This window comes from Dendrobates tinctorius, unplaced genomic scaffold, assembly GCF_039654945.1.
Source record: "Dendrobates tinctorius isolate UK_male_01 unplaced genomic scaffold, ASM3965494v1 ptg000241l, whole genome shotgun sequence".
Classification (NCBI taxonomy): Eukaryota; Metazoa; Chordata; class Amphibia; order Anura; family Dendrobatidae; genus Dendrobates; species Dendrobates tinctorius.
The window spans coordinates 1735765-1753325 of NW_027361908.1; the positions used below are offsets into that span (position 1 = coordinate 1735765).

The 17561-nt window shown below is 44.7% G+C and overlaps 1 protein-coding gene across 2 annotated transcripts in view; it reads right to left on the reverse strand.

The window, feature by feature from the left end:
- The window catches only part of REEP2 (receptor accessory protein 2), a 56844-nt gene that overhangs the window by 32223 nt on the left and 7060 nt on the right, over positions 1 to 17561 (reverse strand). For both annotated transcript variants that reach the window (XM_073556890.1, XM_073556889.1), the window contains exons 2-3: positions 16230 to 16302; positions 14346 to 14422 (exon numbers count right to left, since the gene is read on the reverse strand). In XM_073556890.1, coding sequence (XP_073412991.1) covers positions 14346 to 14422; positions 16230 to 16302 — 150 coding nt within the window. The remainder of the gene's footprint in view (positions 1 to 14345; positions 14423 to 16229; positions 16303 to 17561) is intronic.

Below are 17561 nucleotides of genomic sequence, written 5' to 3' on the forward strand. Positions count from 1 at the left end.
AGGTCCTCACTCAGATGAGAAGAGACGACTTTAGGCAAGAAGGATGGAGACGTTCTCAACACCACCTTGTCCTGGTGGAAAACTAGAAATGGAGGTTTGCAAGACAAAGCCGCCAATTCCGAGACCCGCCTGATTGATGTTACTGCCACAAGAAAGGCAACTTTCAAAGAAACAAGTGTAAGCGATGCGTCCTGCAGAGGTTCGAAGGGGGCCTCTTGCAAGGCACCTAGGACCAAATTAAGGTCCCAAGGCTCTAGTGGCATCTTGTAGGGAGGGACAAGATGCGACATTCCCTGTATGAAGGTCTTAACTTGTGATTTGGAAGCTATCCTTCACTGGAACAGGAGAGATAGGGCTGAAATTTGGCATTTGAGAGAAGCCAAAGCCAGGCCCGAGTCTAATCCTGCTTGGAGAAACTCCAAAATGGAAGGGATAGAATACACAAGTAGAGACCATCTGCAGGTTTTGCAGCAAGAGAGAAAGGCATTCCAGATGCGATGGTAAATGAGCATGGATGTTGGTTTCCGAGCGTTAATCATGGTGGAAGCCACTTGTTGCGAGAAACCGGCCTGGGCTAGGACTCAGAATTCAATGGTCAGGCCGTTAAACTCAGCACTATCGAGTTCTGGCGGTAAATAGGGCCCTGAGAGAGAAGGACTGGGCGGTCCGGTAACCGCCAGGGAATGTTTGCGACTAGTTGCACTAGTTCCACGTACCATGCTCGGCGTGGCCAGTCTGGTGCAATGAGAATCACCGGGATTCCTTCTGCCTTGATCTTCTGGATGACCCTTGGAATTAGCGGATGCGGCGGAAAAATGTAAGGGAGGTGAAACTGATGCCACGAAGCACCAGGGCATCCGACCCGATGGCTAATGGGTCGCGGGACCGAGCAACGAATGCCGCAACTTTGGCATTTAGCCTGGAGGCCATGAGGTCTACATCCGGTTTTTCCTAGTGCTGGCAAATCTGCTGAAAAACTTCCGGATAAAGGGACTACTCTCCTGAGGCCATACCCTGACGGCTGAGAAAATCTGCCGCCCAATTCTCTACTCCCAGAATATGAACTGCAGAGATGACTGAATGGTTTGTCTCGGCCCACTGCAGAATGTGTGCTACCTCGAGCATCGCTCTTCTGCTTCGTGTGCGCCCCGGACGATTGATGTACGCCACCGCTGTGGCGTTGTCTGACTGAATCCGAATGGGTTGACCAGTCAGACGTTGATGGAATCGCTGAAAGGCTAGCCTGATTGCCCAATTATCGAGAATATTGATCGGGAGACACGATTCTTGAATGGACGTCGTCACCACCAACCAGTGGACTGTAAGAAAGGACATTCCCTAACCCAACTGAGGACGTCAACATCCATCACCTGAGAGACTGCCTGATCCAGGGGGACACAGGCGAAACCGGCGGTCCAGAGAGGCCAGATTTCTGTCCCAAGCTGACAGCAAATGCCTGCTGCAGAGGATGGAGATGTAATTGAGCAAACGGTACTGCCTTGATTGTCGCTACCATTTTCCCCAGGACCTGCATGCCAAACCGCAGGGAGTGGGGGCGGGCAAGAGAAAGCTTCAGGGCTCCCTGGATCAGTGCCGAGATCTTTTCTGGAGAGAGAATTATCAACCCTGTCTTCCAGGTGCAAAAATTAAAGATGTGTCTGACAGGATATCAGGACTCTTCAGATCTACAGATGACTACCCATTCCTGCTACTACATGTGGGGACAAATGACACCGCAAGAAATGACCTGGAAACCATCTGCAGAGACTTTGAAGACTTAGGCAAGAAAGTGAAAGAACTGGAAGTGCAGTCTTCTCTTCCATCCTCCCAGTGGATGGCCATGGAACAAGGAGGTGGAATAAGATTCTGCAGGTGAACAACTGGCTACGTCGATGGTGCCGTCAGCAAAGATTTGGATTTCTGGATCACGGAGTGAATTACTTATACGATGGACTACTTGCTAGAGATGGGGTGCACCTTACGAAGACTGGAAAGCATGTATTTGGAAGTCGCCTTGCTACACTTGTAAGGAAAGCTTTAAACTGGAACAACATGGGAAGGGAAGCAAAAGACCAGAAAAAGTCATACACCTGACAAATGCTATTGAGAACTCTGCTATTAGAAGTGGAAAAGAAAGAACAAAGACAAAATAATCTAATTAAAAAAAAATATTGAAGAGAAACCTACCACAAACTAAAAAATGTTTCTATACTAATGCACAAAGCATGGGCAACAAACAAGGAGAATTGGAACTACTAACACAGGAAAAGAAATATGATGTCATTGGAATCACTGAAACTAGGTGGGACAATACACATGATTGGAATACAAGACTAGAAGGATACAACTTATTTGCAAGAAACAGACTTGATAAACGAGGAGGAGGTGTCGCATTGTATGTTAGAAACGCGTATATCTGCACAGAGATTGAAGCTTCAGAGACTGGGAGTTCTGTGGAAACTGTTTGAGTAATACAAGGACAGAACAATGGAAAGGACACCATTGTATGCATTTACTACAGGCCGCATGTGCAAGCTGAAGACATGGATGAACTCTTTATGCATCAAATGGCCAAGTTCTCCAAAAAATATGACATAGTTGTCATGGGAGATTTCAACTATCCAGACATTTGTTGGGAATCTCTCTCAGGCAAAATTAACAGGTCAAGGAAATTCTTATCCTCTCTTGCTGACAACTTTATCTTCCAAAAGGTAGGGGAGAAAACAAGGGGAACTGCTACCTTGGATATAATCCTTATAAACAGGGAGGAAATGGTTGAGGAGGTAAGAGTGGCTGGGACCCTAGGAGGTAGCGACCATGCTATTTTAGAATTTTGGATAACTAGAGGAGGAAGACCTGTGAAGACTCAGACGTCAAGGTTAGATTTCAGAAAGGCAGATTTTAAAGGGATTCAGAAAGAGAATTGGAGGGATCCAACGGCTGGATATCCTTAAAGACAAAAATGTCCAGGAAGGATGGGAAATCTTGAAAAATGAAATTCTCAAAAGCACAGTTGTTAACAATTCCGAAAAGAGGGAAGAATAGGAAGCATTTAAGGAAACCAGGATGGATGAACACAAAACTTAAGCACATGCTAAAAAGGAAGAAAAACATGTTTATAAAATGGAAAGAGGGAGGCATATCTAAAGAATATAATGCTGTCTGCAGAACCTGCAGGGCACAAATCAGATTATCTAAAAATGAAAATGAATTGAGGCTTGCAAGAGATGTCAAAAGCAATAATAAAGGATTTTGGGGATATGTCAAAAGTAAAAGAAAAGTCAAAGATGCTGTAGGATTTTTACAGGATGAAAATGATGAAATGGTAAGACAGGATGTTGAGAAGGCTGAACTTTTAAATTCCTATTTTGCATCTGTTTTCTCTCAGAAAGGAAATGTAACATCAACTGTTCTTCACTGTCCTATTAAGGGAATAGAAGAATCCAGGATATCTAAACAGAAAGATAGTGAGGAAACACTTAGCTAACCTAAATGAATTCAAGTCTCCAGGTCCAGATGAATTACACCCCAGAGTACTGAAGGAGATAGCAGAAGAAATTTTTGAACCCCTCTCCATAATCTTTGAAAATTCTTGGAGAACAGGAGAAGTGCCAGAAGACTGGAGAAGAGCAAATGTTGTTCCTATCTTCAAAAAGGTGAAGGTGGACCCAGGCAACTATAGGCCGGTGAGTCTGACTTCTATACCAGGAAAGATCTTTGAACAAATTATTAAGCAACATGTATGTCAGTACCTGGATAAGAATGAAGTGATTAAACAGAGTCAGCATGGGTTTGTAACTAATAAGTCATGTCAGACTAACTTAATTTCCTTCTATGACGGAATCCCTGATTGGGTGGATCAAGGAAATGCTGTAGATATAGTATATCTTGACTTCAGCAAAGCATTTGACAAAGTCTCTCATACAATCCTTATTGAAAAAATGACTAAGTATGGAATGGACAAGGCAACTGTTAGGAGGATTCATAACTGGCTTAGTAATCGGACCCAAGGAGTGGTCGTAAATGGCTGCACATCCAGTTGGAAGAATGTGTCAAGTGGGGTACCACAGGGCTCTGTCCTGGGCCCTGTATTGTTCAACATCTTTATCAACGATTTAGATGAAGGAATTGAGGGTAAACTGATTAGATTTGCTGATGACACAAAGCTAGGAGGGATAGCTAATACTAGAGAAGAGAGAGAGAGGATTCAAAAAGATTTAAATAAACTGGAGAAGTGGGCAGCAACTAACAGAATGGTTTTTAACAGGGAGAAATGCAAAGTACTACATCTGGGCAATAAAAATGAAAAAAGCATATACAGAATGGGAGGAATAGGGCTAAGTGACAGCACATGTGAAAAGACTTGGGTATACTAATAGATCACAGACTGAATATGAGTCAACAGTGTGATGCAGCAGCAAAAAAGGCAAATGCAATTCTAGGATGTATTAACAGAAGCATACAGTCTAGATCACGTGAAGTCATTATTTCCCTCTACTCCTCTTTGGTCAGACCTCATCTGGAATATTGTGTCAAATTTTGGGCACCACATTTTAAAAAAGACATCAACAAACTGGAGCAAGTTCAGAAAAGAGCGACCAGAATGGTGACCGGTCTGCAAACCCTGTCTTATGAGGAAAGGTTGCAGGATTTGGGATTGTTTAGTATGCAAAAGAGAAGACTGAGAGGAGACTTAATAGCTGTCTACAAATATCTAAAGGGCTGTCACATTGTAGAAGGATCAACTTTATTCTCATTTGCACAAGGAAAGACTAGAAGCAATGGGATGAAACTGAATGGGAGGAGACAGATTAGATATTAGAAAAAAACTTTTTGACAGTTAGAGTGATCAATGAGTGGAACAGGCTGCCACGAGAAGTGGTGAGTTCTCCTTCAATGGAAGTCTTCAAACAGAGGCTGAACAGACATCTGACTGGGATGATTTAGCGAATCCTGCTTTGAGCAGGGGGTTGGACCAGATGGCCAAGGAGGTCCCTTCCAACCCTATGATTCTAAGTATCCAGGATCATCCCCAAAAAGGAGATTTGCTGGGATGGACTTGCTTACGTTCACCAGCCAACCCAAATGAGTGAAAGTGTCCACAGTGATGCTGACACTCTGCACAGGCCTGAAGGGATGATCCCTTGATGAGGAGGTCGTCTAGGTAGGGCAGAATCACCACACCCCGAGAGTGCAGAATAGACATGACAGCTGCCATGACCTTGGTGAACACTCTGGGGGCAGTGGCGAGAGCGAAGGGCAAGGCAGTTAACTGAAAGTGCTCGTCTCCAATCACGAAGCGCAGAAATCTTTGGTGACCTGAGAAGATTGGAATGTGAAGATATGCGTCCTTGATGTCGACAGACGCAAGGTATTCCCCTTTCTCCAGCAAGATGACAGAACGGAGACACTCCATACTGAAATGATGCACTTTGACAAACTTGTTCAACAGTTTTAGGTCTAGGATGGGACGCATGGTTCTGTCCTTCTTTGGGACCACGAACAGGTTTGAGTAAAACCACTTGAACCTTTCTGAGTGTGGAACCGGTTTCGATGACTCCATTGTTGCGAAGGGCGTATATGGCCTGATAAAATGGGGCTGTATGCGCTTCCGTCTTTGGAAGACGCGACAGGAAGAAGCATGTTGGGGGGAGAAGCAAATTCTATTTGTATCTGGAGGACACCAGATGTCTGACCCATTGGTCGTGAACGACCGCCAGCCAGACTTGACGAAACAAGAGTCGACAGTCACCAACCCTGTCTGTGTCCTCCGGATACTGCAATGAGTCATTGAGCAGAGAACTTGCTGGAAAAGGTACCCTTGGGTCCGGACCGTGAGGGTCTGCTTTTCCAGGAATGAGAGGGCTTGAATGAAGGTTGTGGATCCCTGTCCCTGAGTGGGGGACAGGCAGAGCTAGAGGAAGCGGTTGCGGATGACCAGCTTGCGGTGCTGCGAAAAGGCCGGAAGTGAAGCTGGTGTTGGTTCCAAAAAGGTCGACTGGGTCTTTGCTGAGGGAGGAATTAGCTTTTTCCTCCAGTAGCATCCGAGATAATTTGGTCAAGTTTATCTCTGAACAAACGCCCGCTCTGGTAAGGCGGGGAAGTCAAAAGATTTTGTGGAAGCGGAATCTGCTCGCCACTCTCGGAGCCATAGGGCTCTCCTGATGGTAATGGTGTTTGCAGCTGCAAGCGCTGCACAGTTAGCTGCATCTAGGGAGGCATGCACCACATAATCCCCGGCCCGGGCAATCTGGTAAGCGAGACTGACTGCCTCGGGAGGTAGGTTATTGTCTCGACTGGTCTTAGCTAGAGCCTCTGCCCAGGTTACCATAGCTCTGGCCACCCAGGTGGTGGCAAAGGAAAGGAAGAGTGCTGCTCCAGTAGCCTCAAAGACTGACCGAGCAAGGTTGTCAATCTGTCGATCAGTGGGGTTTTTAATAGACAAGCCGTCAGACAAAGACAGGAGCGTTTTGGAAGCGATCTGTGATATGGGTGGATCCACTGCAGGGGACTCAGTCCACTCCTTTCTTAGGAGTAGGTGCAAAGGGGTACCGTGCTTCCAGCGACTTTTGCCCTGTGAATCACTTGTCCGGGCGACTTCTATGCCTCTGAACAATGTCCGTAAACTCAGGGAGGTTAGCAAAAACCCTGTGAGGACGTCTGGTCCTTTTGAAGGACACTGTGATCCGGACTAGTTCCAGGTTCTTAGTCTACTCTCAGACTTATTGACCACGTCAATGAAAGAATCTAGAGACTTCTGGTACTCTAGCGAGTCTGGGTCCACAGCCACATCTGACTCATATTCTGAGTCGTGTTCGCTGCAAACCCCTGGTGAGGGGGAGCGGGAGGCAGAGCTTGCGAACGCAGAGGCACCAGAGTGCCAGGGGGATGAGTTATGGGGACGTTTTCTAGCAGATTGTATGTCTTCTGCTGCTGTCTGGCCCATCTAAGGAAGACTCTCGCATGGCTGAGGGGCCTTCTAGGCAGGGTAAACCGATGCCCTGGCTTGAGGAGGCATCACGGACGGATTCTATAGCTTTAGCCAGGGAAGCCATGGACTGTGCCAGTGACGTGGCTCACTCGGGTGGGCTAAGTCCACCAGGGTCGGCATTAGCAGGGGGCTCCTGTACGCATGAGGGGGTCGCAGGCTGCACAGATTGCAGTACGGTGTCTCCGTGGTAGTGGGGCATTACATGTGGTACATGAGGCATACACCACTGTGTGTGTGTCTTATCAGCTTTCTTATATGCCTTTGACTGAGACATATTGCATGTAAAATGCTGCTTAGAGGCTGCTGCAGGGAAGAGGTTAAGCGCCGTGTACCAGCTTACCCAGGTCCTGTGTCCGTGCCCCCAGAGAAGGTAATCTGCGCTGCGGTGTAAAAGGAGCCTGTAGTCACACAGAAGTGATGGAATCGCCAGCCTGTAGCTACACGTGCGATGACAGGAAATGTTGGCCCGAGAACAAGTCTGCGCTTCTCGGGAGGAATGAGAAGCACCAGAAAAAGTGGGTGGAGTCAAAGGCAGGGAGCCGGGATGCGGGCGCGCCTTAGAAGTGGGCGGAGCTAGGCCTATCCCGGCCAGAAGCCGAGGACTAAGTTTGCGGCGGCGGCGATTGACGTGGGAGCGCAGCAGACAGGACACCTATCCCTCTGAGGGCCAGGACCATCCTGGAGAAGGAGCCGACCGCGGACACTGCGCTACTCACAGGCCAGATGAAGCAGAGCCGAGTGCGCAGTGAATGGGCCACAGCTGGAAATTTTTGGCCGTGCAGATCATCCTCAATCCACCATCCCTTTGACAGGGAGGTGGAGAGGGCTCGTTCACCTCCTGACATCATCCACTTTCTGACAGCGGTGGTGCAGTGGGGCTGCACGGATGCCGATGGGAGCCTCTGCATATTACCTGAAGTAATCCTTTGGGGGGAGGGCAGCGCATTTTGTCTGGCCTGGCTCCAGAAGGGGGTACGTGGGGGCGACACCCCATGTTCCCGTCTGTTATCGGTGTGGGGAGAGCGGACCCATTAAAGGGATCCGTCGCCCCCAAGGAGAGACCAGGCATGGCATTGAGGTTGCAGAAGGGGGTACGGGGAGACGACACTCTGCGTTCCCACCTGTTGATGATATTGGGAGATCGAGACCTTGAAAGGCCCCATCGCCCCTTCAATCCATAGGAAAAAGTAAAAAATAAAAATAAAATAATGAAGTCGGGGGTCTTAAGCCAGACCCTAGTGCCTCCTACAGACACTAAGCAAGAACTGGTTCAAGGTAGAGCCAGCAGAGGGTGTCTGCAGAGGAGTTAGTTTCTCTGTGTATTAATTTAATGTCCTCCTAGTGGCAGCAGCATAACACCCATGGCCCTGTGTCCCCCAATGAGGTGAAGGAGAAATAACAATCTTAGAATCTGTGTCTACACTATTATAACAAACTAGCTGAAGAGCCCGGCGCTGCCCGGGCATAGTAACCAACTGTGGTTAGTTATAGCAAATTATAATTATCCTCCATCCCATAGTCCCGTGCCCATATACCCATCATACATATCCTCCATCCCATAGTCGGGTGCCCATATACCCATCACACATCCTCCATCCCATAGTCCCATGCCCATATACCCACCACACATCCTTCATCTCATAGTCCCATGCCCACATACCCGTCATACATATCCTCCATCCCATAGTCCAGTGCCCATATACCCATCCTCCATCCCATATTCAACCATTATGACATCATAATGAGCGGCGGGGCTGGCAACCTATGATGACATCAGCGTCGCCATGGCAACCATTATGACATCATAATGAGGGGCGGGGCTTGATACACACTTTCCCCCCCCCATTATGTAGATAGGGGCAAAATTGTTTGGTGAATTGGAACGCGCGGGGTTAAAATTTCGCCTCAACATAGCCTAGGACACTTTCGGGGTCCAGACGTGTGACTGTGCCAAATTTTGTGGCTGTAGCTGCGACGGTGCGGATGCCAATCCCGGACATACACACACTTGAGCTTTATATATTAGATGGTCTCGTGTGGGTTATATACAGGACTGGAGACATTCTGCACCCCTATAGCTAAACCCTAGCTAGAAAATCAAAGGATGTTTAGCATTAAATTACACACAAGTCAAATTATTTTGGTAAACTTGAAAGAATTTTCAACCTGGGGAGATCATGAAGACAGTGTCCTATCCATGATGGCTCTTGTATAAAAAGCATAAAAAAGTCATGGTGTCTGCGTGAACAGAGCCTAACTATATATCTTTAACATAATGTTCAGCTATACTTTACAGTTAATAATTATACACTTTTCACAACTCATTTATTTTCCATAACTAGAAGACTCAAGACTTTATTTACTTACGGTACATAGCGCCATCATATTACAGCACTTTACAGACATCATCACTGGCCTCATTGTGACTCACAATCTAAATTGCTTTGGAGCGTGAGGAACCCCATGAAATACGTGGAGAACATACAAACTCTTTGCAGATGTTCACCTTGCCCATTAGCATCCAGGACACCAGTGTTACAAGACAATTATAGGGTGTGTTGCCCTTGATTGCTTTTAAATATGCAACAGGCTCTAAAGAAACAAATTCCTTTTGATCATGTGACCGATGCCGCCAATCAAGAGCCGCAATGGTAACCAACTAGTAGAAGAGTGGTGCGTGTGGGAGGAATTAATGCATAGAATGTAAAAGAAAGTAAGGCCGGAGTCACACTACAGCGAGATACGGCCGAGTCTCGCGGGTTAAAACCAAGCTCTGACACCGGCACTCCGGAGCGGAGCGTGCAGCTCCATGTATTGCTGTGCGGCTGCACGCTCCGCTCCGGAGTGCCGGTGCCAGAGCTTGGTTTTAACCCGCGAGACTCGGCCGTATCTCGCTGTGTGTGATCCCGGCCTAACAATTAGACACACAGAGGTGGCAAACTCGTTTCCCCTTTTAAGGACCAAGGGACATATTGGTCCCATAGTTTGAAACTGCCTATCAATGTGACTGAATAAACTTATGGCCCGGAAAGAGTTAACTGCTTTGCCACCTGTAAAATTATTCATTGCTTAATTCAGATTTTTGGGTTATATGCATTTTTGCCATCTTTTGTGTTCTTTATCACAACTTGCAATTTTAAAAATATAAAAATAGAAGCCTTGCAACTTTTCCATTAGCCACTAGGGATTTTTTTTTTTTTTAAAGATTTTAACTTCATGTTGTTTCAGGAGCTAACACATGTACAGAGAGTCAGAATCCAACCATAGTGGATCTTGTGCTATTAGCTATGTATAGAAGCTGTCATTGTAATCCTACCTCTGATAATATGGAACCCTACTGAAAACTCTTACTAAAAGCACAGGAAGGAGTCTACAAAAGCCCCAGTACTTAGTTAAAATTAGAAAGTTGCAAAAATTACAAATGTTATTTTCTTAGATATAAAGAAAGAATGTCAATTTAAAAATAAATAAATAGCAATATATGTAACAAAATCATGATTTAACCCCTTCATGACCCAGCCTATTTTGACCTTAATGACCTGGCCGTTTTTAGCAATTCTGACCAGTGTCCCTTTATGAGGTAATAACTCAGGAACGCTTCAACGGATCCCGGTGATTCAGAGATTGTTTTTTCGTGACATATTGGGCTTCATGATAGTGGTAAATTTAGGTCAATAATTTTTTAGTTTATTTGTAAAAAAAAATAAAAATCGGAAATTTGGCAACAATTTTGAAAATTTCAAATTTTGAATTTTTATTCTGTTAAACCAGAGAGTTATGTGACACAAAATAGTTAATAACATTTTCCACGTGTCTACTTTACATCAGCACAATTTTGGAAACAAATTTTTTTTTGTTAGGAAGTTATAAGGGCTAAAAGTTGACCAGCGATTTCTCATTTTTACAACAAAAATTAACAAAACCACATTTTTTCGGAACCTCACATTTGAAGTCAGTTTGAGGGGTCTGGTATGGCTGAAAATACCCAAAAGTGACACCATTCTAAAAACTGCAGCCCTCAAGCTGATCATAAGACCATAACCATATCCAAGAAGTTTATTAACCCTTCAGGTGTTTCATCACAGCAGCAGAAGCAACATGGAAGGAAAAAAAATGAACATTTAACTTTTTAGTCACAAAAATGATCTTTTAGCAACAATTTTTTTATTTTCCCAAGGGTAAAAGGAGATAGTGGACCCCAAAAGTTGTTGTCCAATTTGTCCTGAGTACACTGAAACCCCATAAGTGGGGGGGAACCACTGTTTGGGCGCATGGTAGGGCTCAGAAGGGAAGGAGCGCCATTTGACTTTTTGAATGGAAAATTAGCTCTAATCGTTAGCGGACACCATGTCGAGTATGGAGAGCCCCTGATGTGCCCAAACATTGGAGCTCCCCCCACAAGTGACCCCATTTTGGAAACTAGACCCCCCAAGGAACTTATCTAGATGCTTAGTGAGCACTTTGAACCCCCAGGTGATTCACAAATGCATCCGTAAAAATGAAAAAGTACTTTTTTTTTTTTTTTTTTTCTTCACAAAAATTTTCTTTTAGCCTCAATTTTTTCATTTTCACATGGGCAACAGGATAAAATGGATAGTAAAATTTGTTGGGCAATTTCTCCTAAGTACACCGATACCTCATATGTGGTCATAACTACTGTTTGGGCGCACAGCAGGGCTCAGAAGGGAAGGAGCGCCATTTGACTTTTTGAATGGAAAATAAGCTCCAATCGTTAGCAGACACCATGTCGTGTATGGAGAGCCCCTGATGTGCCTAAACATTAGCGCTCCCCCCACAAGTGACCCCATTTTGGAAACTAGACCCCCCAAGGAACTTATATAGATGTGTGGTGAGCACTTTGAACCCCCATGTGCTTCACAGAAGTTTATAACGCAGAGCCGTGAAAATAAAAAATCATTTTTTTCCCACAAAAATTATTTTTCAGCTTCCCAAGGGTAACAAGAGAAATTAGACTCCCAAAGTTGTTGTGCAATTTTTCCTGCGTACGCTGATACCCCATAGGTTGCGTATGGGGTAAACCACTGTTTGGCACACGTCAGGGCTTGAAAGGGAGGGAGTACTGTTTGATTTTTTGAACGCAAAATTGGCTGCAATCAATGGTGGCGCCATGTCGCATTTGGAGACCCCCTGATGTTCCTAGAATTGAGGGATTTCCACTATTTAACTCCAACCCTAACCTCAACACACCCCTAACCACAACCCTAACACCAACACAACCCTAATCCCAACCATAACCCTAACCACAACACACCCCTAACCCTAATCCCAACCATAACCCTAACCACAACACACCCCTAACCCTAGTCCCAACCATAACTCTAACCACAAGCCTAACCCCAACCCTAATCTTAATTCTAACCCTATTTCCAACCCTAACCCCAATTCCAACCCTAACCCTAGTATATTTTCTTTATTTCATTATTTTTCCCTACCTATGGGGGTGATAAAGGGGGGGGTGATTTACTATTTTTTAATTTTGATCACTGTGATAGACCTTATCACAGTGATCAAAATGTACCTGGAATGAATGAATCTGCCGGCAGATTGGGTGGGCGCACTACGCATGCGCCCGCCATTTCGGGAGATGGTGGCGCCCATCGTGGAAGATGGAGTGACAACAGGAAGAGGAGGCACCGGGGGGAGGGGGGGAGGAGATCGGAAGGTGGGGGAGCGGAGGGCGGGGGAGGGGTAGCAAATACTGACGCCGTCATTCGGTGGCGGGGGCTGCAGATCGCGGTCTCCAGCCATGGCCGATGATATTGCAGCATCGGCCATGGCTGGATTGTAATATTTCGATCGTAGCCACAGGGGGAGGGCAAAGCCACTCCCTGGGGTTAAGTACAAGGCATCCTGTACCTGTGGGTCAGGTGACCTTTCAGTGACCCCGGTCACCTGACCCGCAGGAACGCGATTTCTATCATGACGCCTACGTAGGTGTCACACGTCGTAATGGCACGACTTTTCATGACGCCTACGTAGGCGTCATAGGTCGGGAAGGGGTTAAACAATATGTAATTTCCTGATGCTAGCTTCCTTTTAAACAAAACTTTGCAGGTTGTTTCTGACTCTTCTTGGCGCCGCTCTGCCATCTTGTGGCTGGAGCTTCTGACTGATCGGATGTCAGAGGTAACAGTCAGAAGCTCTCAAAAAAAGTCTATGAGAGTCTGGTTCTGGCCTCCTTCGGGCTCTCATAGACTTACATTACAATGGAGCGAGCCAGCAGGCCAAAGACTGCAGAAGACAACTGGACCTGCACCGAGAACAGAAGAACACAGTGGTTGGTAATAATTTTACTAGGGTCAAAGAACATGCATTAATAATACCATTCCAGGGGTGAAATAAAAAAACAAACACACACTGACTTCAGTGGTGCTTTAAAATTGTGCACAGTTCTGAAAAGGCAAAGCTGCCTCATTATAGCAGCACTGAAGAGCACAAAGTTCGGACCAGCGGCAGCGCTGGTCTGAACTGTCAGAATGCCGGACTCCCCGCTACAGGAAACTGGGAGGCTGGGGAGCAGTGCACTCCTGCCAAAGGTGATGGGAAACCACTATGAGTTTGGGGGGGGGAGGGGGGGTGAAGAGGTCAGTCAATGGTAAACATATGCAAATGTAAAGGGAATATAACAAGTAGAGTTTTGATTTCAGCATATTTCATCAGACTACGGTACTTGGGCATGACTTCTTGACTTATCAAAGCAGCCACAGACATGGCCTTTTGGCTCAGGAGAAATACACTACTATTATTATACAAGTCATAGAGAGTTATAGTTCACTACAACTTCTGACAACCACAAACATTAGGAGCCTGACACATCCAGGAGAAATGGTGCCCTGTTCTGATGTTCTATATAAAATGTACATGTACCAAGGGCTAAAACCTGCTTCATGTGCTGAAATGGTTAACGCTTTGGCTGTTTACTTCTGGATGTCTGTTTTCCAGTACTTAATAAAAGCATCTTCAATGATCCATGAAGTGGTAACACAACCTTGTGCACATATCTTATCACGGAGAATCCATTTTCCGTCTGCTCTCGGAAAATATCAGCCTGTTACATTCATATATGCAGTCAGAAGTAGTGCACATTCCCAGCAAAATACTGCCCCACGCTTTCTTGCCTGTTTCCCAGAACTCACGATAAAAGCAAAGTTCACACTTATCAACAATTGATTTTATGCTAGGTTTTTTTTGCATATTATATTAGTATTATATTAGTTTTATACATTAGCTTAAATTCTAGCCCCCTTTGCATCAATGTATATGAAGATAAATATGAGCGTGAACATTATAAATAATGGTCCCCATTGCAGATATAAGGCTTTCTGCTACTTACCAGGAAAGAATAATGTCCGTTAAAGTTTCTGCAGTGGAGAAAAAGGCAAACACAATCCAATACATCATCCATTTTACCTGCAAGAAGGCAAACATTATTTGTCAGCTTCCATTTAATGCTCGGTAACCCAACTGATCCATACAAAAAGTATTGGCATGACAAGATAAAGTCAAAAAGACTAGGGGCACTTTTAGGCTATGTGCACACGCTGCAGATTCACCTGCGTTTTTTTCCGTGCGGAACCGCAGGTAAAGTGACCTGCGGTTTTCCTGCGGTTTCACACCTCTACTATGTTAAAGGTGTGAAACCGCTGTGGAAACCGCCCAAACAACTGACATGCTGCAGTTTGTAAACCGCAGCAAAACCACACGGAAAAAAACGCACCATCAGCACCGCATTTTTGAAAACCCATAGGGTTTCATTGTACTGTACTTGGTCTGCGGAACTGCTGCATTTCCGCAGGGCCAAAACCGCTGCGGAAACGCAGCAGAATCCGCACCGTGTGCACACAGCCTCAGGGTACATTCCCATAGGGCATTTCTGTGGATATAGCTACGTAGGTGTGTGGTACATGATGCAGATATCAATTCGCGCTGTGGTTATTTTCTGCAGAATGTGCACAAAATTTCTTTAAAATCTCATATTCACTCCATGAAAGAAGAGACACTTAGTCACACATCTTTATCAATCAATACCTTGAACTAAGGTCTCTGGGGTAAATTTCATGACATTGGGGTTTATTACACCAGTCTTAAAGGTATCATCAAAATATTCCGTAGTCCAGGATGTATGCAGTGGTATCTAAGTATGTTCCCATACTTCCTCAGATTGCAAGCAGGGCCCTCACTCCTCTAAGTATTGATTTGTGTATTATTCTGTAATGTCTTTTGTCTGTACAAGTCCCCTCTGAAATGTAAAATGCTGCGGAATATGTTGGCGCTATACAAATAAAAAATATTATTTGGTGTATTAAAATAGTTACCAATCTCCATCTTCCCAAGTTTCCACCATCGCTCCGGTCACTTTCTCATTGCAAGTCTATGGAAATTGGTTACAATCTGTGACCATTTCTGGCACAAATTGCATCCATCAGATTATGTGGCACAACTGATCCCAGTCTTTTTCATCACTTTTGAAGAGAAGCTGAAACTACTGCAGATTCAAGTGTAGGTATGGTGTGCATCAAAGTTTGTGCCACAGAACTGTCACAAAGGCAATAATAGCTCTCCTCAATATATGTAAACTAAGACCTCATTCACACTTCTAGTATTCAAGAGAGAGACGCATATCTTTTTATTTTTTGTTGACTGGGTGTCTGCAAAGTAAAAAAAAAAAAAAATGAAATCATGGACACTCCTATGTTTTTAGTCTGAGTCACGGATCAAGCTCATCCATATGGGTCTATAATAACCACTGACAGCACGAGGATGCCTTCAGCGCGCAATACAAGAACTACACATTTTTAACATCAAACTTTACAATTTCTTTTTCCTTGGCATACGAAAACTGATTGCAAAAATGGATTCTGGTTCAGCAAACTGTAAAAAAAAAAATTTATTTTTTTATTTTTTTTAATTTTTTTTAAGTCCAAGGAAATAGTCTTCTGAATGAGGTGTAAATATTATTATTGGATCCAGTCATCTGGGGGATAAATACAGCTGCAGAAACTATTGCTACAAATTCTATACAAATAGTGCTATGATGCATCCATGTTCACTGTTCAGTTGTTGCCATATATTCCATCCCTTGGCAGGTACCGTTGTACCACAATATTGTATTTACTTCACTTGTCAGTGGTTTTATTGTTATGGCTGATAATAACAAATAAATAATTGTTCATCAAACACATAACATCACATATAAAAAAAAAAAAAAAAAACTTACATATTCTTTAACATTTTTCGTCTTCACAGCCTTATATGAGGAGTATGCTGGATATAACGTGCCAAATAGCAACCTGCACAATGAAAAGACAAAAATATCAATAAGAGGAGAGTATGGCAGAATATATCAATCGCCGCTCATCAGAATGGACTCACTATGCATTATGAAATGTAAGCTTGTTGCATACTATTTCTATTGAGAAGTAATGACTAAAATCATGAAGAAGAGAACAGATTTTATTTATACAAATATTGTGCACAGAATCATCGGTTTCTGAACATTGTACTCACTTCACATGATTCCAGACTCTGCACAGTAGAGAATGTTCTTACACTTACGAGCCCAGTGTCTAATCTAAATCTGGAATATAATCCGGCAAATCATATTAAGTAAAGCCCTATAAGAAGGATTGTCACTGACAATGAAGTATGCGCCTTAACCTTTCTTTTGTTTTTGGAATAGATTTCATTTTTGGGATCGAGCTATATTTTCTGCTGACCGGACAAACAGAAAATGAAAATAAAAAAATCTCTTTCTTTATGTAATACACATACAGAGAAACACGCGCTATACTCGTACAATGTGCTTACAACTAAATCAACAAGTTAAAAATACAGCATCCTAGGGGAAGTTTGGATATGCAGTGGAATATCTGAGAATGAAGCCTTCACACTACGTCTTGGGCCGGTTTCACACGTCAGTGTCTCCGGGGTATGTGTGGTGACAGTTTTCACACGTACCGGAGACACTGACACACGTAGACCCATTCAAATGAATGGGTCTATGCACATGTCAGTGTGTTTTCACGGACCGTGTGTAAAACACACAGACATGTCCGTTTTCACCCGGATACATGGGCCGCAAAACGTGCCGCACATGGAGAATAGTGCACACTGTCCTCCGTGTGCACGGACAGCCACCGGGGAAGTAGCGCTACTGTAAGCCGCTGTTCCCCGGCGGCAGGTGCTGAACACAGCTGTCATCCATTCTCCCTGCTCTGCCAGTGAGCAGAAGAGAATGAATGAAAAACTGACCTGCTGTGACCTCCGGACCGTGGAAGAATGCAAGCAATGAGGTCACGGCAGTTCCTCTAACACAGTGACCTCATCACCATTCTCCTATGGTCCAGAGGTTACAAGCAGGTCAGTTTTTCATTCCTTCCCTCTGCTCACGCTGAACGCGGCAGAGCAGGGGAGAATGGATGACAGCCAGCTTCAGCACCAGCCGCCGGGGGACAGCAGCTTACAGTAGCGCTTCTTCCCTGGCTGTCCGTGTGGTCTTGATGCGGCACACGGTACACACACGGACACTGATATCGGAAATATCACGACA